The sequence below is a fragment of the Cheilinus undulatus genome, linkage group 19 (genome assembly GCF_018320785.1).
Source record: "Cheilinus undulatus linkage group 19, ASM1832078v1, whole genome shotgun sequence".
Classification (NCBI taxonomy): domain Eukaryota; kingdom Metazoa; phylum Chordata; class Actinopteri; order Labriformes; family Labridae; genus Cheilinus; species Cheilinus undulatus.
Window position 1 is genome coordinate 41,868,487 of NC_054883.1, and position 24,933 is coordinate 41,893,419.

Here is a 24,933-nt window from a genome sequence, read left to right on the forward strand (position 1 = left end):
ATGGCTGCAGAACTAAGTTTACCTTTGCGATTCGTATTCCTGTCACCCAGAGGTTCATGGTCCAGGCGTCGTCACAGCACAGGTACTTGATGTACTGAGACTCTTTCTGGATCTGAGGATGCTGGAGAGAAAAATCACAAGGTTAATAGAGCAGATCAGGAAGCTGAGGACTTATTCAGGGTCTTACCCCATTACAAGGAGGTGAAAAAACCTATGTTGAACATCTTTAACATGTTTTTGTCACAGTTCACATGTATATTTTATACAATGGCAACTCCCACTGAGTACTTCACTCCACTGACACATACCAGAGAAGAAGAAATTTCCAGTTTTCGTTAATAAAAAAGCATTTCGACAGACCAACTCAACCCAAGAAGAATAAATCCTAAATCTACCCAAACCTACCCTAGTTTTTATATATACTTAGAACAAAAAGTAAGGCAATGTGTGTTTGGTAGATTATTTCTTTGTTGTAACAATGCTTCTTGGTAATAAATCTTATACTGTTGGAAAGCCTGTTTATTAGCCTTTTAAATGATGCCACATTTGTAAGGATCATGCATTTGTGGGATGAGCAGCAGAGCTGAGTATGTGGGTTGCATCCATGAAAAATGTGCCAAATCTTCTCTGCCAATGCTAAACAGCTGATTTTGCTGTTGCTATTGACTCTTGTTTTGAGCTTCTGGTACCCCCAGGTGCAGCCAATCAGGTGCCTGACTGGCAGCAGCTGTGAGCATGGGCGGGGCTACAGTGGTCAGTAGATGTCTGCTTCAAGTATCGGCATGCTACGTTTGACTGATCTGGATAGAGTCTGTCGGTTGGGCAACTTCAAGCTGGTGTTACGCAAAACCAAGCTGGGGCATTGTTTAATTTAATCTGGCCAATTTTGGGGGTTTTTAGTAAAATTATGTCAAGTATGCCTTTTTTCTTCTGTTTTTTTTTTGTGTTGTTCCAATGCTCATGAAGGAAATAAACGTAGGTACACCAAAAACATTTGAATTGCAACAACTTCTTTGAGAAATGTTTTTTTCTCCCCCCGAAAGATTTCAGGGGTGCCAATACTTTTGTCCATAATTGTATATATGTATATATATATATATATATATATATATATATATATATAAATATACATATATATAGGGCTTAACAAATGTATTAGACCACCCTAACCCTAACCAAAGTCAGGTTTCTGCCACAGCTGCCCTAAATTAACAGCATTGGTAATTACCAAAATCATTTTTATGTTTCTGCAATGGTTAATACACCAATATGTAGAAGCTCTTTAACCCAAATAATATTTTTAATGCTAAAATAGGATTATTATTGTTATTGGTGAATTTTCAAATGTCCTGATTTACAAAACACCTGACAAAATAGTAAAGCACATTATTATTTCTTGATTAATATGTCAAATTATAGTTATTTACTGTCATTCCTGAAGAGAAAAATAAGTTTTAGTGGTTGAATGTTATGCTTGATTCATTTCTGACTTCTCAGAGAAGCCCAGTGAGCCGGCTCAAATTTGGGTGAATTCAGTTTGAAATTCCTCATTCCTGCTCAAAATGGTAAAACGTGGAGAGCTGACTGAAAATGAAAGAGTCCGCATTAAAGCACTTCATGATGCTGGATGGTCTCTGAGACAGAGATGACAGGTGCTCTAACACATTTGTATATATGTATATATGTATATATATATATATATATATATATGTGTGTGTGTGTGTGTGTGTGTGTGTGTGTAAATTGGGACAGTTTTTCCGTCCGTTTTGTATTTTATTTTGAAAATCCATAGCGGAAGTTTGCCTTGCGCTAAATGTGGTGCACTTTAGCTATCTAGGAACGATCTTAGCTGTGGGTAACTCTCTTCTGTGTTCGCTCAGACATAAATTCTGCTTTAAAAGTAACTTCTGCGGATACAATACATTAAAATCATCAGTATTCTTGTATGTATGACGATCTAAAAGAATGCCGGAAGAAACCGTAGCTAGTGACTTTTGATTCAGTTTGTAGGAGCTAGTAATGTTAGCTAGCCGCCGCTGGCTGTAAAGAGTGAACGTGACCGTTACGTCTTTAACTGGAACTTTCCTTTGTAGTCTGAGCGGGAACAGACGCCTGAGCTACTTCCTGTTAATTCTTCTCAGCTGTGGTTGTGTGTTCCGTCCCATGTTTCCAGGTATGTTTAGTTTAAGCGGTCTATATCATATTTTACTGTACTTGCTGTTTAATATGACAGAGTTTAATGTTTCTGATACATGTTGGCTGTGGCCTCACCACTAGATGGTGCTGTTGACTTCATTTTGGTTCTACAACGCTAAAGGAGCTTTGGTCTGTGACTACTGTGCTTTAATGTCTGAAAACTACTAACATGATACAAGATACTGTTAAAATATTATTACTTTTACCTTTAACTGACAGATTATACCTCTATACCACTGATCATCAACTGGCGGCCCAGGGGCCATATCAGGCCCCCCAAAGCTTCCTGTCCGACCGAAAGATCATTAAATTCAGAAAAGGAGGAAAAGAAGATGTTGTGGTTTTAAGATTGGCCTTTAGCTTTAAATTCTTGCAGCTGTTAAATCCATCCCATAGACAATAACATTAAAATAATTTTAGAATGACATTTGATCTTTCTTTTTTCTACAGAAATTTACTGTCATATTTAGTAGATATTTTTTTAAAAAACGGTTAAGGTTGGCAAAAGTGCTGCAAAAATGACAAGATAAAGTGGTGAAAAGGGGTTAGAGAATAGCAAAAATGGGTGATAAATGGTAAAAGGGGTTGTGGCACTAAGGGGCAAAAAATTGGCAGAAAAGGTGGTAAAAAGAGGTTAAAGTGGCAAAAATCGGTAAAAGAGGAAAAGAAGGGGCAAAAAGTATAATAAAGGGGTTACATATGACAAAATAGTACAAAAAAGTCATGAAAAGGAGTTGAAAGTGGCAAAAATAGAAGAAAAATAGCAATAATGGCACCAGTGGGTTATTACGTGCAGGTAAAGTGGTTTAAATGGGATAAAGAATGGCAAAAATTGGGTAGAACATGCAAAAAGTATCAATAATGTCTTAAAAGTGGCAAAAATGATTTTAAAGTTGCAAAAATTGTTGACAAAACTTATTAAAAAGGGGCTAAAAAGTGGCAAAAATAGAAGAAACGTGGCAAAATGGATAAGAGTGGCACAAAGGGGATAAAACATGCAAGAAAAGTGGTTTAAAAGGGGTTAAAATCTTTCCAAAATTGTGTTAAAGGGACAAAAAGTATAAAAAACGGGTTGAAAGTGTCAAAAATGAGTGAATATTAATAAATCACATTTGGGGAGGGCCCTGCCAGTTCTGCTGTCAGTCTGTCTCCTTGGCCTTTATAGATAATATAGGCATAGATCTCACTGGTAATGACTAAAAATGTCCTGATTTTGAAAGAAAATCCAAATATTACTACAATAATATTTCAGTTGGACCTTTAGGCCTATTTAATTTTTGTGTATTTGAAAGTCCAGACCCCAGAGTCTCTGTTGAGAATAAATCTGGCCCTTGTGCAGATGTACTTGATGACTGCTGCTTAGGAGCATCCTCAAGCTAAAGATCTATGAGGGTGGGAGGCAGTTCACATCAGAACAGCAGCTCTGGGAGGATATTCTGACATCCTGCAAAGACATTCAAGCAGAAACTCTCCAAAAACTCACAAGTTCAATGGATGCAAGAATAGTGAAGGTGCTATCAGAGAAGGGCTCCTATGTTAACATGAACTTGTCCTGTTCAGATGTTTTTGATTGAAATAGCTTTGATTTCAGTAAATATGACCTCCTAATGCTGCAGATTCAATAAATGACCATTTTCACTTCTTTACAGCCTATAAAATGTTTTAAACTCTGTTGTGCAGAATAATGTGGAACAGTGAATTTAGATTTAGTTTTTATTTTTAAAAAATAATGGTTATCATTATGAAGTTTGTTCAAAAAGATTTGAATTATGCTCTAACGGCTGATGACTCAAAAAATATTCTGTCATTTGCATTAATATTTAGGAAAATCAGAGAAAAATGTCTTTGCTTAATAATGTGGAAAGTGGTGTAGTTGTTATTTGAGTTTGGGGCATGTAAAAAAGGTTTATATAGTCTTATAGCCCAGGTTCTGCAGTTTAATTTGATTTTATTATTTCACACTGTGTTTGCCAACGACTCTTAAAGTCCCCCAACTGGGGGACCTCCAGGTTCACAAGGTTAAAGTTACTGAATACCAACTTCAGTGTTCTAACCTTAAACGGAGATAGAAAGCAGAACATCAGTATTATTTCAGACCCAATTTACAACCACAGCTCTGATACTGTAAATGACTAATTATTGATTGAATATTATTTATTGCAGGAACAACTGGGGCATTTTTAGCGTGATTTATTTACATGTTTTTATCTTAACACTGCTGCATTTTGTGTATGCTGTTGCCACCAGAGAGCTGCAGATCTGCTTTTTATTGTTTTATAGTGACAATGAATTTCATCAGTCATCACCTTGGGAGATTTTCTCATCCGTTCTGCACCTCTGCAGGGGTAGAAGTAGACCTGTATCACACTTATCCACAAGGGGGCACAGCTGGTCCAAAATCAGATTCTATATCAGCGTGTTTTTATGGCTGCCATACTTTCATTTCCTGTTGTTTGGAGCAGTCCTGTCAGCACTTCTGAGCAGGGATGAATAAATTAGGAATCAGAGATCTTGTTGTTTAATGTCTGTGCATCAGTACATCCTGTTATTAAGTGTAATTTAGAAAATATGGGATGTTAGATGCTGCAATAGTCTCATCTGTTTGCCAGTAAGTGTCTAAGGCTGCTCTGATTTGAAGGCCATTTGCTGTCATTGCAGGAAATTGTTTCCCCTGAAGGAGTTGATTTCCAACATAATGTCCTGATATCAGCTGTACATAATGAGGATTTTATTAGAGACCACCTCAGGCTGCTCCTTTGAATATAAAGCAGCTAGAAGATAAACAGATTGGCTCTAGTCCTTTGATCGCACCAGCTTTTGGCTGCATTCAAACATTTCTTGACCAAAGTGTCAAACACACCCATGTAGAGGAGTTCAACAGCTCTAGTTCTCGCCGTTTCCTCTCACACTTACAGAGCTTCTTAAATGTTTGAATGCATTATTCCTCTTTAGAATAGAGACAGAGACCATACAGAAACAGGTCAGTCTTGTAAAATATCCCCTCTCTCATGTCATTTTTCTTTTCCCCTAGCTGCCAGCACCACAGTCTCCTCCCTTCAGCGTAAACCTTGAGGATTCAGTCTTATACAGGTGGGTAATTCAGCTTCTCTGCCTCTCTAAGCTCTTTTTGTTTTGATCCTCACCAACTAGTCTAAAGGTATCTGCTGATTCTTCTATTTCTTGCACAAGATAGGGGAAAAGAAAGAACGCAGACTTTCACATCCCTTTCAGAGTGACCACCAACCCATAAAATCCTTACTTTTTTCATGCAAGTCAGCATTCCTAGCTCTTAAATAAGTTCTGTAGGTACTTCCCATCAATGTTAATACTTCCAATTTAAAACTTCTCTGTTAATCAAAAGCATGGGTCTTTTACTGTAAAGAAATGTAAAGGAACTACTCAGAAGTCCCTCTTTCTCTCACCACTTTTGCCTGAATCAGATAAAACCGTCTCCTTTCACTTCTTCAAATTCAACTCTTTATTCGTTTCACATTTCCAGTTCAGAGAGCAGCCGTGTTGCAAACAGAAATCTCATATGTCATGGTACTTTGACATGCTTTCGACCATGCTGCTCTCTGTGGTGTGAGGGTTCCTCATTAGAAGAATGCAGGTGTTTTATTTAGCATCAGTGTTTGGGGAAGTTGCAGCTTCTCTGTTGAAAAAGTGTGCAGATCTAACAAACCTGGACAAACAAAGCAAACTCACCTTCAGGACAAAGCAGAAGTCAGTGGGTGCTTTGTATTTGCTCTTGAAGTCTTTGCCGTAGTAGACGTTAACGTTGTCAAACTGTATGAAGCAGACGAGGTCACGGGATGACTGGAAAGACAAAAAGAGAGGTTGTGATTGAGGTGGACCTATATCACCTTTTTTACTTACCATCTTACCATCTGCATGTTTAATTCTAGTGAGATTATGAGAGAGATTATGCCCTGTAGGAAAGGTGGATATGCAGCCTTAAATAGATTTGGTAATTCTTACTTATCTACGTATTTTCAACTAAAAAGTCTGTCAGTTCTCCTTGATTTGTACTCTTGCCCCCTGAGCGGGTGGGACTGTTTCACTTCTCCCTAGTCCACTGATAATCAACTGGCGGCCCGGGGGCCATATCAGGCCCCCCAAAGCTTCGTGTCCGGCCCTCGAATGATCATGAAATTCAAAAAAGGAGGAAAAGAAGATGTTGTACTTTGAGAGTATCTTTTGGCTTTAAATGTCTGCAGCTGTTAAATCCACCCCCAAAACAATCAGCCTAATATTGAAATAGTTTTAAAATGACTTAACATTTGATCTTTTTTTTTTCACAGAAATTTACTGTCATTATTAGTAGATATTTAAAAAAGGGTTAAGGTTGGCAGAAGTGCTGCAAAAGTGACCAGATAAAGTGGTGAAAAGAGGTTAAAGAGTAGCAAAAAGGGGTGGTAAGTGGCAAAATGGGTTGTGGAGCGGCACAAAGGGACAAAAATTGACAGAAAAAGTTGTGAAAAGAGGTTCAAATGGGGCAAAAATTGGTAAAAGGGGGCAAACAGTAAAAATGTAACGAAAAGTGGCAAAAATAAAAGAAACGTGGCAAAAATGGATAAGAGTGGCAAAAAGGGGATGAAACACGCAGATAAATTGGTTCAAAAGGGGTTAAAATCTTGTAAAAATGGTTTAAAGAGGCAGAAAGGGGCTAAAAGTATCAAAAGGGGGTTAAAAGTGTCAAAAATGGGTTAATACTGGTGCTAAATCACAGTTGTGGGGGGCCCATTCTCTGTCAGGGGCCCAGGTCTGTCTCCTTGTGGCCCGCTGCATTATAGATCATAGAGACAGATCTCACTGGTAATGACCAAAAATGTCCTGCCTTTTGAAAGAAAACACAAACATTACTAAAATAATATTTCAATCAGACTAAAATGATTGAATTTTAAATATTTAATTAATTAAATATTTATTTAATTTTTGTGTATTTGAAAGTCCGGCCCCCAGAGTTTCTGTCGAGACTAAATCTGGTCCTTGTGCAGATGTACTTGATGACCCCTGCCCTAGTTGTTGCCGTAAGGCCACATATGAGACAATTTCCAAATCTCAAACACTTTAAAAAAATGTGTAAGACAGCAGACAAAAGGAGAGTTTCAGAAGATTTGTCATCATAAAAACACGTCAGTTTAAAATATTGCACAGACTGCACTGCTCAAAGCTGAAGCTACACAGAATATTTCCTGACATTTCACCACATTGTGATAAATGCAACCCAACAGCAGCAACGTTGACACGCAGCTTTGCCCTGTGCATCAGGCTGCAGAAGTCTTGGAGAGGAATCTTTAATTTTTTCTCAAAGATTTTGGGGGTGGAGATTAAACCTGATCCACTATTGATTATCTCTGGAGTAGCGAAAGAACCAAAGAGTTTACAAGTTCCTCAGCAACATCTTCTACTGCATGGGCTTATCACTGCCAAGAAACTCACTCTTTTATTTTGGAAGAAGAAAGAAGTGCCAACTATCAAACTGTGGTTGACTGAACTGACAGAAACGCTTCATTCAGAAAGAATTAGATTCACTCTCAGAGACAAACTGGATACATTTGAGAAGATTTGGCACTCATTAATCTCCTTTTGCACAGTTAAATCATCCATTTAACTTTGCACATACAAGTCCAAGTGACACTCAGTGGGTGGGTTTAAGTTGGGGTTGGGATGAGAACTGGTTTTTATTGTTCTGTTGTTCTTTTTGTACTTAGAGAGGAAGACTTTTCTGCCTGCTACTAAAGATGAGATGACTTACCTTACTGATACCATTGTCCATGGCCTTGACAGCTTTTGTGTGTGTAAAGAAAAAAGCAAAATGTTTTTGTGGATGCTATGCGAAGATCCCGTTTTCTTTAATAAAAAATATTTGAAACAAAAGATTTGTAATCTTATAACCTCTGAATGTACAAACTAGACGACCCTAGCCGTCAGTAGTAACAATCTCACAGTGAAGATTCCCTAACATGAGATCTCACAGACACCTGTGAGCAAACGCCACAAAAAAACATGGCGGATGATTGAAAGTTTGCCCTTCTCAAACACTTCGTATTGGAGGTTTCCCTGATCCATGTGAAATATGTCCTCATCAGAACTGAGCTTTAGGGTCTCTAAATGTAGTAGATCACTGTTTGTCATTTATTAGTTCAGATGTATAACCTGCTCTGTCGTGGACGAGGGAGTATTATCTGTCTAATGTGTTTAGAGTCTGGTCTTAGCCACAGAATCATGTCCCCCTTTTGATCCCTGACCTTTGTCTTCCCTTTGGGCACATAATAAATTCCCGAGGCCCTCAGCTGGAAGAGCCGCTGCTTCCAGGACTTCTTGCCGTCTTCTTTGAGGTACAGCACGGCCTCAAGATCGGGCACGATGATAGAGGTCCCGCAGAAGTTCTCCTGCAGAGGTGACAAGGGGGATGAAAGAAAGGGGTCACAGAGACAAGGTCCCACTGGGACAGCAAACTTTAAAGAAACTACTGACTTTATTTACCTGTACTAGTAACTCCTTGTCCCTGTCTTTGATTTCTTTGAGCGCTCTCTTGTCTTTCTTCCAAAGATAAAAGTTCTGCAGGAACAAACAGAGTGAGCGTTAGTGATCAGGGTACATCAGCTTACCAACATAAAGGCTATTTTTAGTCACCCTGGGTGAAAACTAGATGATCAAGTGTGAGAATAGACATCCTTTTCCTCTGTGGACTTCCTTCCTTTGCACCTTTGTAGAGCATGAAGTTTAGCCAGTAATCCCGGGAAGTTTAGAAAACTTAAACTGTTTGATTCCAGTTGAGTAAGGAGATTCTCTAGGGTCAAAGGTGAGGTCTGGTTGGGTTTTTAGTTTATTTGTAGGCTTAGAGAGATTTGGTTTACTGTGAATTAGTGGATCCAGAAGAACTCTGCCTCGAAGAAAATTAAACCCCCGAGATTTCAAGAATCAAGCCGTGATATTATGAAAAAAGTTTTATTTTCTGCTGTAAATTATGACAAAGCTGTCCATGTGGAGACAAACGAGGGGGAGCTTTCTTGAGCCCAGGCTCATTGAGGGCCCACGGAGGTTCATAGAAATGATTTGGGGACAGCTGTGTTAGTTTTACGGCACAGTCAGAACTGAAAGAGTTGATGTTTATCATAATGAGTCAAAAATTATCATAATGAGTCAAAATAGGTGCTGACACACATCTTTAAAGGTAGAAAGCCTTGAGCATTTTTTAATATGATGCAGTTAGCTCTGCAGACCTGGATTGGGGGAGTTCTGCCATTGTCTTTGTAAACCCTCTCAAGCTGAGTCATGGTGACCATCGGTCTGCCATTTTCAGATCTCTTCAGGGATATCCAATAGGGTTCCAGTTTGGACCCTGGCTGGAACCTTCAGAGTTTTCCCTCAGCCACTCCTGCGTTGTCTCGGCTTTGTGCTAATGCTTATTGTCTTGTTGGAGGTTGAACCTTCAGCCCAGTCTGAGGTCCTGAGTGCTGCAGAGCAGGTTTTCATTGAAGACATGTCAGTATTTTGCTCCATTCAGCTTTCCCTCAACCCTGACCAGTCTTCCAGTCCCCGCTGGTGAAAAGCACCCCCACAGCATGATGCTGCTTCACTGTTTGGATGGTATTTGGCAGGTGATGAGCAGTGAACAGCTCAGTCTTGGTTTCATCATATCAGAGAATCTTCTTCTCACTATCCCAGAATCCTTCAGGTGCTTTTTGCGAACTCAGAGGAGGCTTTCATGTGTTTTTCACTGAGGAGAGGTGTCTGTCTAGTCACGCTACCATAAAGCTCAGACCAGCAGAGGGCTGCAGTGATAGTTGTCCTCCTGGAACTTTGTCCCATCTCAACACATGATCTCTGGAGCTCAGTCAGAGTGACCATTTGGTTCTTGGGGGGGGTCAAACTGGGGGCCAGCAAAATCCTGGTCCATTGTAAAGTTAAGCTGTGGTATTCAATATTTAACCTGAATAATAACCACTCTTATCAAAGAAACAAATTTAATTCATTTGTGCAGTGAGTAGCCCTCTTAAAAATGTGAATCCTTTTGTTAAAAACAGAATTAAAATACTTTAAAAATAGCCAAAATGGGTTAATAATGGCAAAAATGGTGGGAAAGGTGGTGAAATTGGAGTTTAACAGTAGCAGAAATGGGTAAGAAATGCCAAAAATTGGATAAAAAGAGGCAAGAAAATAGCCAAAATGGGAAAAATTGGCTAAAGTGGCTAAAAGGGAATATTAAGTTGTAAAAGGGAATTTAAAAAGTGGCTAAAATGGCATTAAAGTGGCAAGAATAGGTGGGAATTTGGTAAAATGGGATGAAAAATTGATCTAAACTGGTAAAAAAGGGTTAGCTGAGGCTGTATTAAATCATGAAATGTGGTGTAAAAAGTGGTAAAGAGGGGTTTATAGTGGCAATAATGGGTCAACAGAGCCAACAATAGGCAGAGAATGGAAAGGTTTGGTTTAAAAGTGGCAAAAACAGACAAAAAAAATAGTGGAAAGGGTTCAAAAACTGGCAAAAACGGTTTGCAAAAATGTGTTAAAATTGGTGGGATAAAGAGTAATGACAACAGGTTGATATCTGGCAAAATTGGTGTAAAGTGGCAACAGTGTAAATGAAAAAAAAAAAATCTATTTTTTTAAGGCATCTGGAGACCCCCTCTCAGTGTCTCGCGACCCCCAATGGGGTCCGGACCCCAAGGTTGAGAGCCTCCGCTCTAGGGAACCTTCAGTGCAGCAAAACTTTATAGTGGCCTTCCCTGCATCCTTCTTTCCTTTTATACATAACGAAATATAGAAATATTGAACATATGCTTGAAAATAAGAAGAGGATTGTTTAGGTGCAGTATATGAACACAGAAGCAAAAAAAGATAAATAGAATAAACACCGTCTAACATCAGTTTCCTTTTAAGGAAAATACAGAAAAATATAAGAGAAAAATGTAAAACAAAACACAAATAAAAATGTGCAGGAATGTGTGGGATAATAATGTGTGATAGCTACCATGTCCCCAGGACGATTAACGTCATTTAAACTTTTTTAAAAACCCTCCAACTTTTCTCTTTTTCCCTTGATGTCCGGCCAGCTTTAGTTTTATGTTGCAGCCTGGGTCTTTATTTTCTCTGTGGTGAGTGAAAGCCTGAAAGTGAATTCTTTCTTTGGTAGCTCTTGTCAAAAGTAAAAACTGTAGGTTGATGTAGACACACTGTATAAAGCAGATCCGTCTTTAGTCTGGGGATGTAGAAGACATGATGGAGTGTTTTAAAGAGGAGAATATGTGGCTGGCTGAATCCATGAAACACTCTGAGATTCTAAAAGGCTTCCCATTATATCAACAAACATGCCAGGATCGTGATGCCTTTACCCTGAAGCTGTTTGGTCTGATATATTACAGCGAGGACGTAAATGTAAGAGGTCATCCCACATGAAGGAAAGACATCCCATGATTCAACAGTGAAACTAGCCAGACATGGCTGGGCTGAGACAATGTGGAGATAGATTTGCACAAACTAATGCCAAGAATAATGAACTGGCCAGTGTTGGACTTTAGAGAGATCACACACACATACTTTGATTTCAGAGGTATATAGAGGTGCACACAATGACTGATGTGACCAACCTGTGGGTTTTTGAAAACCTCGTTTTTTCCTGGTCGCTCCTGGAAGAGGATTTTGTTCTCGCTGTCTCTCGTCCATGCTAACAGAGGCTCCACGAGGTTCTCGTGGTCTTCAAACGTCCGTTCTGTCCAAAAGGAAAGCAGACATTGGAAAATTTGCTTATTAGAAAATACTAAAAGCTAAAACATGGAGAAAGATTGTATGAACATAGATTGTTTTGGCATCTTTTTCATTCATTATCCCTGTATCTTTCCTCTTGTGTGTTCTTCAATCTTTTGTCCTCCTGCTTAAACTTGACTCCATCTCCACCGTAGTCTCACTCGTTTTAAGCTTTATTTTGTTAGTTTTAGTTGTATAGCATTCAACATATTGTTAGATGAGATTTATTTTAGTACAGTTTTATTTATCTTTATTTTTACCATGTAAGGTAATCAACAGGATTTGACGTAATGGTAAATTTGAGTTACATTTATCGTTTGAGGTTGAAATTATATCTAAAAGGGTTACCAGCAAGGTTATTCACATTACAGATACACATTAAATTCAACTGGTTGCCACACTTTCCAGCAGAGAAATGCGATCTAGAACCCACTTCTAGATGTTGATATTCAGTTTTACACACTGCACCTTTAAATACCACTTACTTCCCATCTTTACCCATTTTTACCACTACTTTTTGCCACTTTTTTCCATTTTTTGTCACTTTTATTCCATTGTAGTCCCTTTTTCACGATTTGTTTGTCACTTTTGACGGCTTTTTGCCCATTTTTGTCACTTTTTACCATATATTTCTCCTTTTGGACCAATTTTTGCCCCCTGTAACTTATTTTTTGTCCTTCCTCACCCATTTTGCTACTTTCTGACTCTTTATTAATTTTTTCTCCCCATTTTCTCCCCTTTTCACCCATTTTTGTGGCTTTTTGACTATTTTTGCCACCATTAACTTATTTTTATTGCTTCTTCAAGCCGTTTTTGCCACTTTTCACCGCTTAGATCGTGGCTCTCTCAAAGATATTTTCCAACCTTTGGCTCTTTGGTTGACTAACACTGTTCTAAATGTACGGTTGTTCTCAAGGCTGTAGGGTTGTCAATACTAGTCAGAACAATACGAGCTCTACAGTTCACTGTAGGCACTTAAAGTGGCACTAGACATCAAAAACAGATTCAGGCCACTTTTCCTCCTCTCCGCCCACCCACAGATCGCCATCATGGAGCAGGCATTACACTGTAGTTTAGCCCTGTTTTCCCAATTACAGGATAGCAGGCGAGGCAGAGGTAGACATTAAATAAATTACAGCCAGGGTTCCAGTCCATAGTTTGACTATTACAATCATTAAACGGATGGTGTGACTTTGCTGCTGGAGTAAAAATTTCTTTGAAGTGCATTAACCACATGTTGTGATTGGCTGGCGTGCATGGTGAGCACATGGCTGAAGTTAACAGTGAAGGTTTGTTTGAACATGGTGCATGTTTAAGGCATGGATGCCTCGACTTTATGTCAGTAGGGACAAAAAGTCAATCAGAGTATGCAGCAGGCTGAATATGACACACTTCAGGGGGTTTACAGGCATTTAAAAATGAACTCATAGCAACATTTTCCACTGTCATACTGCCAACACAGTCAGAGATGACAAAAGCTTCTGTCCACCCCCAGTGAGTCAAATGATCCAAACATCAGAAGTTTTGCTGGCATGACATGCTTTAAATAGCTCTGTCAGACAGCTGCTTTACACGTAGGCTGCCATTGAGTTAAAAATAAACTGTTGACCACTGGGAAACACACATTTCCTCATTTGTTTTTTATGGCAGTGGTTTAAGTCTCTCCCATCAGAGTGTAAATGAGTGAAATCCTCTTTTTAAATTCACCCTAAGTGCTGATTGTTCTTCTTATGAGATTAGCATAAAGGGAAAGTTTGTGTTTTTATAAGAGCCAAAGATCTGGTTTCACTTTGTTTATGAGTTACTGGAAGAAGTTAATAGGACGTCTCAGAAATACTACTGACCACAGAGGTTACTGTTAGCGCTCTCTGTGAGAAATAAACTATTCTAAACATGACTTTTAAAGTCTGATGATTTTCTGGTAACACCCTGTTAAAGCACAGTTTATGGCAGGGGTTCTCAACCTTTTCAGCCCGCGACCCCCAAAATAAAGGTGCTAGAGACCGGAGACCCCTGCTGTACCTGAAGGTGGTTGAACAGCCATGACCATTCTCGAATAGTCATGTGTAAACAAGGCCATCCATAGGGGGGATAAAGGGGGAGGTTTCTGGGGCCCAGCCAGACTGGAAACCCATGGAGGTCAGCAGAACCATGGTCCATCGTGAAGTTAAGCTGTGAAACCCATATTTTATGTTTGACCTGAATAATAACCACTCTTATCAAAGAAACAAATATATTTATGTATTAATTTGTGCGGTAAATGTTAAGAAAATAATTTAAATGGGTTATAATTGCTAAAATTGGTTGATAATGCAAAGAAATGATGGAAAAGGTGATGAAATTAGATTTTTATAGAACAAACAGTGCTTAACAAATGTATTAGACCACCCTAACCCTAACCACAGTCAGGTTTCTGCCACAGCTGCTCTAAATTAACAGCATTGGTAATTACCAAAATCATTTTTGATGTTTCTGCAATGGTTAATACACCAATATGTAGAAGCTCTTCAACCAAAATGATATTTTTAATGCTAAAATAGAATTATTATTGTTATCCATGAATTTTTAAATTGACTGATTTACAACAAAACTGAAAAAATAGTAAAGCACATTAATATTTCCCGATTAATATGTCAAATTACAGTTATTTACTTGCATTCCTAAACAGAAAAATGAGTTTTAGTGCTTGAATGTTATGCTTGATTCATTTCTGACTTCTCAGAGAAGCCCAGTGAGGCGGCTCAAATTTGGCTATAAAAAAGTGAATTCAGTTTGAAACTCTTCATTCCTGTTCAAAAAAGTAAAACGACTGAAAATGAAAGAGTCCGCATTAACGCACTTCATGATGCTGGATGGTCTCTGAGACAGATATGACAGGTGGTCTAATACATTTGTTAAGCTCTGTATATGCATTAAAAGTGGCAAAAATGGGCACAGAGTGGTAAAAGGGGCTTAAAAAGTGGCTGAAATGGCTTTGAAGTGCAAAAAATGTGGAAATGAGGTGAAATGGGATGAAAAATTGATAGAAACTGACAAAATGGGTGAAAATGACTAAAAAGTGGATGATAGCAGCAACAATAGGCAGAAAATGGCAAGAATTTGTGTAGAAGTGGTAAAAACAGGCAGAAAAAAGTGATGGAAAGGATTTAAAATAGGGGTGAGTATTGGCACGAACCTCACGATACGATACGCATCACGATACTTGGGTCACGATATGGTAGTATCACGATTTATCAGGATATCATGATATTTTGATATATTGCGATATTCTACAGTTAACTAAGAAAAATATAAAGATGATGTATATGTAAATCACACAATACGTTGGTGGTGTTCCCGCTATATTTCACGGCAGCAAGACAGAGCTTGCAAACGGCATTTCCTTTCTTTAACTCGCCGTTTGTGCACCCCGTTTTAATTTTGAAGCCTAAATGCTTCCAAACGTCTGCTTTGAATTGTGCAGGTGTTGTTATTTTGTAAGCCATGTGGAGGTGCGGAAGTCGTATCCTACTAACTTGGCTAAAATATGAGTTTTTACTTTTTACACAAAAATTGATACTAAGAGTTGAAGTATTGATATTGTATCGGATGTCAAAGTGTTGCGATATATTGCTGTATAGATGTTTTTTCACAGCTCTAGTTTAAAATGGACAAAAATAGGTTTTAAGTGGCAAAAATGTACTGAAATTGGCAAAATTGGTGATAGAAAGTGATAAAAAACAGATTCAAGTTTGATCAAATTGGTGTAAAGTGGCAACAGTGTAATTTAAAAATATTCGTAGTTTTTTTAAGGCATCTGGCGACCCCCTCTCAGTGTCTCACGACCCCAATGGGGGTCCTGACCCCAAGGTTGAGAACCACTGGTTTATGGTATAGGGTCCTAATTACTGGCCAACATGCACTGTAAAAGATGTGTTTATATTATAACAGTAAGTTTAACTTCAGTAAGTTAGCTTAACTTTAGTCATGATAACGTTTATACCGTGCCTGGGCTTGGTAGCCGTCATTTATCTGTTCCTGTCCCCACGCTATGCTTGAGCTCACACTGACCAAATAAAACTGGACCTTTGGGTCTGGGTTAGTCTGATCCAGGACCGGGTTCCACCCTTCAGGCTCTTATTAGCATTCTAAAGTGGTACCCCCACCCCTAAATGTGCTCACATGTCCTGCAATGGAAATACTTTAGGTGTTAAAATGTTGTGTAATTTCTGTGACACAGCACCGCCATGAAACTACGGAAACATGACAACAGGAGATTGAAATCACACAAATTTACTACTTTTAGAGCACAGGCATCACACTCAAGAGGCCCAGGGGCCAAGATCATGAGATCTTTCTATTCTAACTGGCCCACCAGTATGAGGTCTGCAGATTTCCTCCAGTATAAATGTGTAAACTTTACCTTGGTGATTTAAAATATCCTTGTTAAATTATGAAAATCTGAAAAAGTAAAGAGTAAAAGAAGTTAGATGAAGTCAGGGAGGTGGGAAAATAAATGTTGCATCACATAATTTTGACTTAAACCTTTGATTTTGACTTTTTTCATGTTTTGACTTTAAAGATTCCCAATTCAAACTTCTATGTCACATTTTTTTGACTTTCTGTCTCATTTATTTGCCTTTTAAAAACACTATTTTGCCTTTAAATTTCGCGTTTTGACCTTTTAAACTAATAAATTTGATTTAATCTCAGACTTTGAACCTTAAACTTAGCATCTTTATTTTTATTAATCTCAGAATGATTTATTATCAGTGTTATTTACATTTTTTCATATTTTACTGATGGTGAAATGAGGTTGACAGTTCATGTGTAAATGTTGACCTTGTTAGGCTCTTAGGTTAGACCTAAATTCAGAATCCATGATTGACTTCCACACTCCTGGGCTAAATAGTCCGGCTCTCAGGACTTCTCATCGGAGCAGATCTGGTCCCAGACTTAATCTGAGTTTGACACCCCTGTTTTAGAGCTTTAATTCCACACATTACTCATATCATACTGTTTTAACAGACTTTTTACATGTAAGTGAATAATTACCACAACTTATAACTTTTATGAAGCACAGCTTTTGTTTTTTATAGATTTTTTTATTCCAGTTTGTCCAGCTGATGGACCCAAAACTTAAAACTTTCAGAATCCTCTGAGCAATAATGCAGCTTTGTTGTTCAAATGATATGAAAGAAAATAGACAGAAAAACATGTGATATATTCCTTAATTCCCTGCACAGAGGTGTTTTTGTTTTATTGATGTGATTCCATCCTCTTATCTGTGTTTAGAGGGTTTTACTTTCATATCATTCTTTCTTTTCTTGGATATTTTCATCCTTTATCGTTTTAACTGCCTTTAAGATCATCTGTCATTTCCATTCCTTTCAATTGTGTTAATTTTGTAGACTTTTGTGTTTCAGTTCCTTCAGTTCTCCATTTGGTTCATTGTTAGTTGTTTATTTTGTTAATCCTGAGTTCTTGCTATGTCTGTTAAAACATTTAGTAAACATCTGTTTTTAAAGGTGTTATGTAAATAAAGTGATTATTATTCTTAAATATATATAATACATATCTTAATCCCTTCTATAAATATTTCTTAACTAATGCAGAATTTCCCATCTTAAAAAAGCCAATCATCCAAACTACACTGTTATAAAATGACTGAATCTTTTCTTAGTTAAAGAATTTACTGACATTACATTTTAAAAAACAATATTCTTCTCAGGGTTAACAGGACTTTGGTATTATTCCAGTTTATTTATGAAGATGATCTTTCAGTGTTTTATTGTTGTTTTCATATCTTATCCTGTCTATCATAGCTGTTAGTGCTAATTCTTTTTTGCTGCCATCACTCTTGATGTTGTAGCTATATCCTACAAAATAACAAGTACGTTTATGACCACGACAGCCAAAGAATGTGTTTTCCATTTGTTATTTTGTTGTTTCTCTTGTCCCTCTCTTCTCACATCCTTAATCCAACCATTTTGAAATTCCACTGTTTTGCAATTAATTTTTGTTTCTTCCTGACTTCCTGTTTGGATTCAGACCAACTTTCACTATAGAGGAAAATAAGGAACTTATTTCAGATATGAACTGTTCATGTAAAAAGGAACTTGTTAGGAATCCAAAAGAAAAATGAAATAAGGGAACAGTAAAATGGTAACTATTTGATATCATAAGGTACAGGTTACTTTTAGCTAGTCCACTGAGCTTTTAAATGAAATGAGGCATTAAGAAGCAGTGGTATCATTATTCTACATCACTGTGATAATAAGCAGGGAGCTGACGCAGTGGCTTAAAGGTCACATATGTTCTTATTGTTGGGGGATTGTGGCCAGGGACCCATTTTTTTTGTTAGAAAAGCCTGAAAAAGTGTATTTTCCATAATATGTGACCTTTAACCAAAGTGTGCTAAAAGGGATAAGAAAGCATGTGATTGATCTTGATTACAAATTTATAATTCACAAAATAGGGGTCTTAATTAGTCTCAATTATTGCATTAATGCTGACATGGTAATTTAGACTGGCCACACTTTTGAAGTAGATATGTTCGATTTCCAATTTTTCCTTCCCCATACTGATTCTGGTAATTATGGAGGCCCATTCCTGCCATTAAAAAAAGATACATGTAAAAGTTTTGTAATTCTTAAGTCATAATTATGAGATAAAAGTCCTAATTATAAGACAAAAGTCATAATTATGAGATAAAAGTCATAATTATGAGATAAAAAGTCATAATTATGAGATAAAAGTAATTATTATGAGAAAAGTCGAATTATGAGATAAATGTAAATATTATTAGAAAAGTCAAAATTATGAGATAAAAGTCAGAATTATGAGCTAGAAAGTCATAATTAATAGATAAAAGTTTAAAAAATGAGATAAAAGTCATTATTATGAGATTGAAAGTCATTATTATGAGATAAAATTCATAGTTATGAGATAGAAGTCATTATTATTATGACAGAAGTTAAAATTATGAGATAAAAAGTCATCATAACGAGATAAAAAGTAATTATTATGAGATAAAAAGTCATTATTATAAGATGAAAATTCAGTTATGAGATAAAAAGTCATTATTATGACAGAAGTTAAAATTATGAGATAAAAAGTCATCATAATGAGATAAAAAAGTCATTATAATGAGATAAAAATCATTATTATAAGATAAAAATTCATAGTTATGAGATAAAAAGTCATTATTATTATGACAGAAGTTAAAATTATGAGATAAAAAGTCATTATTATGAGATAAAAATTCTTAATTATAGATAAAAGTCATAATTATGAGAAAAAAAGTTAAAATTATGAGATAAAAAGTCATAATTATGAGATAATGATTCTTAATTATGAGATAAAAAGTTAAAATTATGAGATAAAAATTCATAATTCTGAGATCAAAATTCTTAATAATGAGATTGAAGTCATAATTATGAGAAAAAGTCATAATTATAAGATAATAAGTCAGTATTATGAGATAAAAAGTTAAAATTATGAGATAAAAAAATCATAATTCTGAGATCAAAATTCTTAATAATGAGATTGAAGTCATAATTATGAGATAAAAAGTAAAGATTATGAGAAAAAAAGTCATAATTATGAGATAAAAATTCTTAATTATGAGATAAAAAGTAATAATTATTATGACATAAGTTAAAATTATGAGATAAAAGTCAGAATTATGAGATAAAAAGTAAAAAATTTGTGAAAAAAATTAATAATTATGAGATCAGAATTCTTAATTATGAGATTAAAGTCATAATTATGAGAAAAAAGTCATAATTATAAGATAAAAAGTCAGTATTATGAGATAAAAAGTTAAAATTATGAGATAAAAATTCATAATTCTGAGATCAAAATTCTTAATAATGAGATTGAAGTCATAATTATGAGATAAAAAGTAAACATTATGAGGAAAAAATGTCAGAATTATGAGATAAAATGTCAGAATTATGATGTAAAAGTCATTGTTATGAGATAAATGCCCTGCCATTCTAACTCATTGTCTAACAAATGAATAATCATTCAAAGCTGGCAGCAGAGTTTATCATACAGATATTTCCATTACTAAACTCTGATATTTATCAGCTAAAGAGACGATGCAGGCTACTTCATGAACAGAATATTTGCAAGTTATTAAAGGATACTTTACTTAAGTTTAATTTTTTTTCCTAATTCATTAATAATGCTTTCTAAGGGGTTACTGCTGATTATTTCCACTGATTTTATGGGTATATAATTTGCTACATTTGGTGGTATAAAAAGTGCTCAGTCTGTTTGACTGACTGACAAGGCTGACCACATGGGGTTTAACCTTCATTTAGATTTTTGAAAATAAGAAAAACAAGACACAAATCCAGGCTTATCCTTTAATTTAGTGTTTCACAGATTAACTGACTGCATATTAAATTTCCTGACTATAATTTTCAAGCAAAATAATATTGACTTAGATTTTATATCTCACACAGGCTAACGACTTTACCACCAGTATCTCATTAAAAGTTTCAGGGGAGTAAAATGACTCCCTATTCAGGACACGTTAGATTGACTCTGTTCAAATATGAATGATCTCGATAATGATCTGATGGAGCTGTCATGAAAAAGAGCAAACAGGTGGTAACGAGCAGCGAATGGAGAAGTCCAGATGAAGTAAATATAGCACAGACGGCTCAGACGGAGGATTGAGATCATAAGGCCTCTATTTCCGCGTGACAGGGAGGATGACTGACAGTGTCCGATACAGCAAATGAAACCCACCTGCCCTCACTCTGTGAGTGCTAGAGAAGAGGAGGAGGAGGAGGGAGAGATGAATCAGAGTCAGATCAATGTTTCATTGTGAGCTCGCTGCAGTGTGGCCGCCATCGTGCCAGTAAAAACACAGTCCATCATCTGGACCTGAATGAAATATCCCACCCTGCAGTGTGAGTGGACAATTCATGGAAGTGAAGGCTCATGTAGTTGAAGCGGCGGCCTGCGTTACCACTGCTGTTTTTCTTCTTCTCTTGATGTATTTGCAGCTCTTCTGGCACCTCTAGCTGCGGCGTTTTAATCAACAAAGCATCGTCTCATGTGTGACATTTTCTCTTTGCGTTCATGTTGTTGATGTTTCCAGCACTTTTTCAGCAACTCATTACTCCAATCATTCCATCATCTGTAGGAAATGTGATCTTCATCGTCTTTAACTTCCCCCTGAAAACACTCAAACTGTCAAAAGGTGCTGAAAACAGCAGATCTCTCATGAAGTGACCACAGACTGAACCGCTATTACCCGCTGGGGACAGCACATTTATAAAAATGGTGATTGTTGATGGATTCATTATGGTCAGAAACTTCACAACCCTTTTGCTTGACCCAAACGTCATAATCTCTCATAGGTGTTGACATCATGGGGCAATTTTCTATTTATATCTATGCTGATGACACACTGCTGCACATGGTTGTTTTTATGATCACACATGAGCTGCTTAGACTATTTTTAGATGCACTTTGTGAATAAAACAGCCACAGAGATGTGAGGAATTTCAGAGAGGAAGAGGTTGACTGAAATGGTAAATCATGTCAGATCTGCCCTAAAATATACATTTTTGCTATGAGTCCTTTCTGGAAAACATGAGCAGGGTTTGAAACTGCATACTTGTAGAATTATTCATTTAAAGTATGACATCAAACTGAGTTTATAGTGTGTTACAAAGTCAAAGTCAGCTATATTGCTAACAGGGGGTAAAAAAGACTGGCCACACTTTTGAGGCAGAAATGTTCTCATTCCAATTTTTCCTTCCACCATACTGATTCTGATAATTATGGAGGCCCATTTCTGCCACTAAAAACATAAAAATGTCAAAGTTATGCAATTCTAAAGTCATAGTTATGGTATAAAAGTCATAATTATGATATAAAAGTCATAATTATGATATAAAAGTCATAATTATGAGTTAAAAAGTCATGATTGAGAGATAAAAAGTCACTGTAATGATATAAAAGCCATGATTGAGATATAAAAAGTCATAATTGTGAGATTAAAAAGTCTTTGTTATAAATTTAAAAAGTCATAATTGTGAGATAAAAGTCATAATTTTGAGATATAAGTCATAATTCAGAGATAAAAAAATCATACTTATGAGATTAAAAGTCATAATTGTGGGATAAAAAAGTCATAATCGTGAGATAAAACGTCATAATTATGAGATGAAATGTCATTATTATGAGATAAATGTTAAAATTATGAGATAAATAGTCAGGATAATGAGATAAAAAGTCACAAGTATGAGATAAAAGTCAAAATTATAAGGTAAATAGTCATAATTATGAAATAAAGTCATAATTATGAGATAAAAAAATCATAATTATGAGATTAAAAGTCATAATTGTGAGATGAAATGCCGTTATTATGAGATAAATGTTAAAATTATGAGATAAAAAGTCATAATAAGTTAAAAATAAATAAGTATGAGATAAAACTCAAAATTCTGAGATAAATAGTTATAATAATGAGATAAAAAGTCATGATTATGAGATAAATGTCAAAATTATGAGATAAATAGTCATAATTATGACATAAAGTCGTAATTATGAGATGAAAAGTCATAATTGTGAGATAAAAAGGCAATTGTGAGATAAAAGTTAAAATTATGAGATAAAATGTCTTCTCTTTATTTTGACTTATCTCATAACTTTTGATGTATTATTGTAGTAGTATTTGTGTTTTCTTTCAAAGGCAGGACTTTTTGGTTATTTCCAGTGAGATCTGTCTCTATAATCATCTATAATGCAGCAGACCACAAGGAGACAGACCTGGGCCCCTGAAAATCGCAGAGAATAGGCCGTCCACAACTGTGATTTAGCACCAGTATTAACCCATTTTTGACACGTTTAACCCCTTTTTGATACTTTTTGCCTCTTTAAACCCTTTTTACAACATTTTAACTCCTTTTGAACTACTTTTCTTTCATGTTTTATCCACTTTGTGCCACTTTTTTTTTCAATTTTTGCTGCATTTTTTCTGTTTTTGCCACTTTTAACCCCTTTTCATCCTTTTATACACTATTTTTTGTCATTTGTAACCCCTTTTTGATACTTTTGCCCCCTTTTTGCCTCTTTTTCCATTTTTTGCAAGATTTTAACCCCTTTTGACATGCTTTTCCTGCATGTTTTATCCCTTTGTGCCACTATATTATCCATTTTTTCCACTTTTAACCCATTTTTGATACTTTCTGCACCATTTTTGCCATTCTTAACCCATTTAAACCACTTTCCTACATGTTTTTTCCCCTTTGTGACTTTTTTTTAATCAATTTTTGCCGCAATTCTTCTATTTTTGCCTCTTTTTAACCCCTTTTCGTTCCTTTTTGCACTATTTTTTGTCATTTGTAACCAATTTTGATACTCTTTGCCCCTTTTTTCCCCTTTTACCAATTTTTGCCACATTTTAACCTCTTTTCACAACTTTTTCTGCCAATTTTTGTCCATTTGTGCCGCTCCACAACCCATTTTGCCATATACCAGCCCTTTTTGCCAGTCTGTAACCTCTTTTCACCACTTTATCTGGTCATTTTTGCAGCACTTCTGCCAACCTTAACCCTTTTTTAGATATCTACTAATTATGACAGTAAATTTCTGTAAAAACAGATCAAATTTTAATTCATTTTAAAACTGTTTCAATATTAGGCTAATTGTTTTGGGGTGGATTTAACAGCTGCAGACATTTAAAGCCAAAGGATACTCTTAAAATCACAACATCTTCTTTTCCTCCTTTTTTTAACTCAATGATCTTACGAGGGCCGGACAGAAGCTTTGGGGGGCCTGATGTGGCCCCCGGGCCGCCAGTTGATGATCAGTGCCATATTTGGAATATTTGATCATCATGATGTGATTTACACTATGCATTCTGGAAAGTCCTGTTTGCATGTATTAGATTTCTCATAATAGATATGATATTACGCTTCTTTTGCAGCATCTAAAACCAATGATTTTCAGCACGTCCAGCAGAAAAACTAGATCTTTCAAATCTTGGTGTCAAAAGGCTGATTCAGTGCTGTAGTTATCAACCAAGAAAATGAAATATCAGATAGGGTTTTATGACAACGAGAGATTTTCATTTCTCACTCAGAGACCTGTATGCTTGTAGTTCCAACTGTCACAGTTCTGCTTTAAGGACAAACACAGTCAGAGGGCCGGCTGTCTGCTGTTCACTCAGCTATCTGTTAGCTGTACTTTGCCATTTTAGTGTCAAAGTCTCAATTTTATTATGTTTTTCATCTTTCTGTTTGTTTCCATGAAGCTCTTCAGAGCCGACACACCTGCATGAAACTCGCCACAGTGATGAGGTTTGACTGGCTCTTTACACAAATACAGTTACGGCACTCTGTATAGCACCGAGCACATGCTAGGCTACAGTTTATTGGCTATTACGTCGCTGTAACTCACCAAGATTCAGCTCAGGGTTGGTCTCACACAGGCTCCAGTCTACGTTGCAGTCACAGTGAGTCTTCTCAAACAGATTATCCAGAACCTCCCTCACGCTCTGCCTCTCGTCCACCATCAGCGTCTTCGTGCTGCCGTCATTTAACAGCACCTTCACCACCAACTGTTGAAAAATCACAACTTTATTTTACATTTCTGCACTTCCCCAACAAAAAAAGACAAAGTGAATTCAGATTTCAACCACTGAGATTAAGCATTCTTCTTGACAGTTTGATAAGATCGATTCATCACTCGTATAGCACGAGCTAGCGTCAGTGTGCTTAGGTTTTAGCACAAAAATATATATAAAAATATAACTTCTCAGTTTTTTGGACTGTGAAAATCAGACAGGTTACTTGCGAGTTTGAATCAGTTAGGGTATTTTTATCCTCACAAATCTAACAGTCTTTGTTCCATAGCTCTGACACACAACAAAATGAAACATCATAAACCTTTAGCAGGTTACCCAGTTACAGCACTACTCGTATGAAACTGAGTCAAACCATTCCAGCACAAAGCCCACTTTACATTAACAGCAGC

General features: G+C 36.4%; 1 protein-coding gene and 1 long non-coding RNA gene across 6 annotated transcripts in view; one reads left to right on the top strand and one right to left on the bottom strand.

Annotated features, from left to right (window-relative positions):
- LOC121527345 (amyloid beta (A4) precursor protein-binding, family B, member 1 interacting protein) overlaps window positions 1-24,933 on the bottom strand; it is a 53,850-nt gene that overhangs the window by 2,146 nt on the left and 26,771 nt on the right. The window contains exons 6-11 of one of the 2 annotated variants that reach the window (XM_041814278.1): window positions 24,358-24,517; window positions 11,793-11,914; window positions 8,686-8,760; window positions 8,448-8,591; window positions 5,902-6,012; window positions 23-121 (exon numbers count right to left, since the gene is read on the bottom strand). In XM_041814278.1, coding sequence (XP_041670212.1) covers window positions 23-121; window positions 5,902-6,012; window positions 8,448-8,591; window positions 8,686-8,760; window positions 11,793-11,914; window positions 24,358-24,517 — 711 coding nt within the window. The remainder of the gene's footprint in view (window positions 1-22; window positions 122-5,901; window positions 6,013-8,447; window positions 8,592-8,685; window positions 8,761-11,792; window positions 11,915-24,357; window positions 24,518-24,933) is intronic. The other variant, XM_041814279.1, reaches the window with a different exon arrangement.
- Window positions 1,803-24,933, top strand: part of LOC121527346 — a 52,583-nt gene continuing 29,452 nt past the window's right edge. For all 4 annotated transcript variants that reach the window (XR_005993392.1, XR_005993391.1, XR_005993394.1 and 1 more), the window contains exons 1-3: window positions 1,803-1,851; window positions 2,094-2,173; window positions 5,228-5,286. This is a non-coding gene — a long non-coding RNA (uncharacterized LOC121527346). The remainder of the gene's footprint in view (window positions 1,852-2,093; window positions 2,174-5,227; window positions 5,287-24,933) is intronic.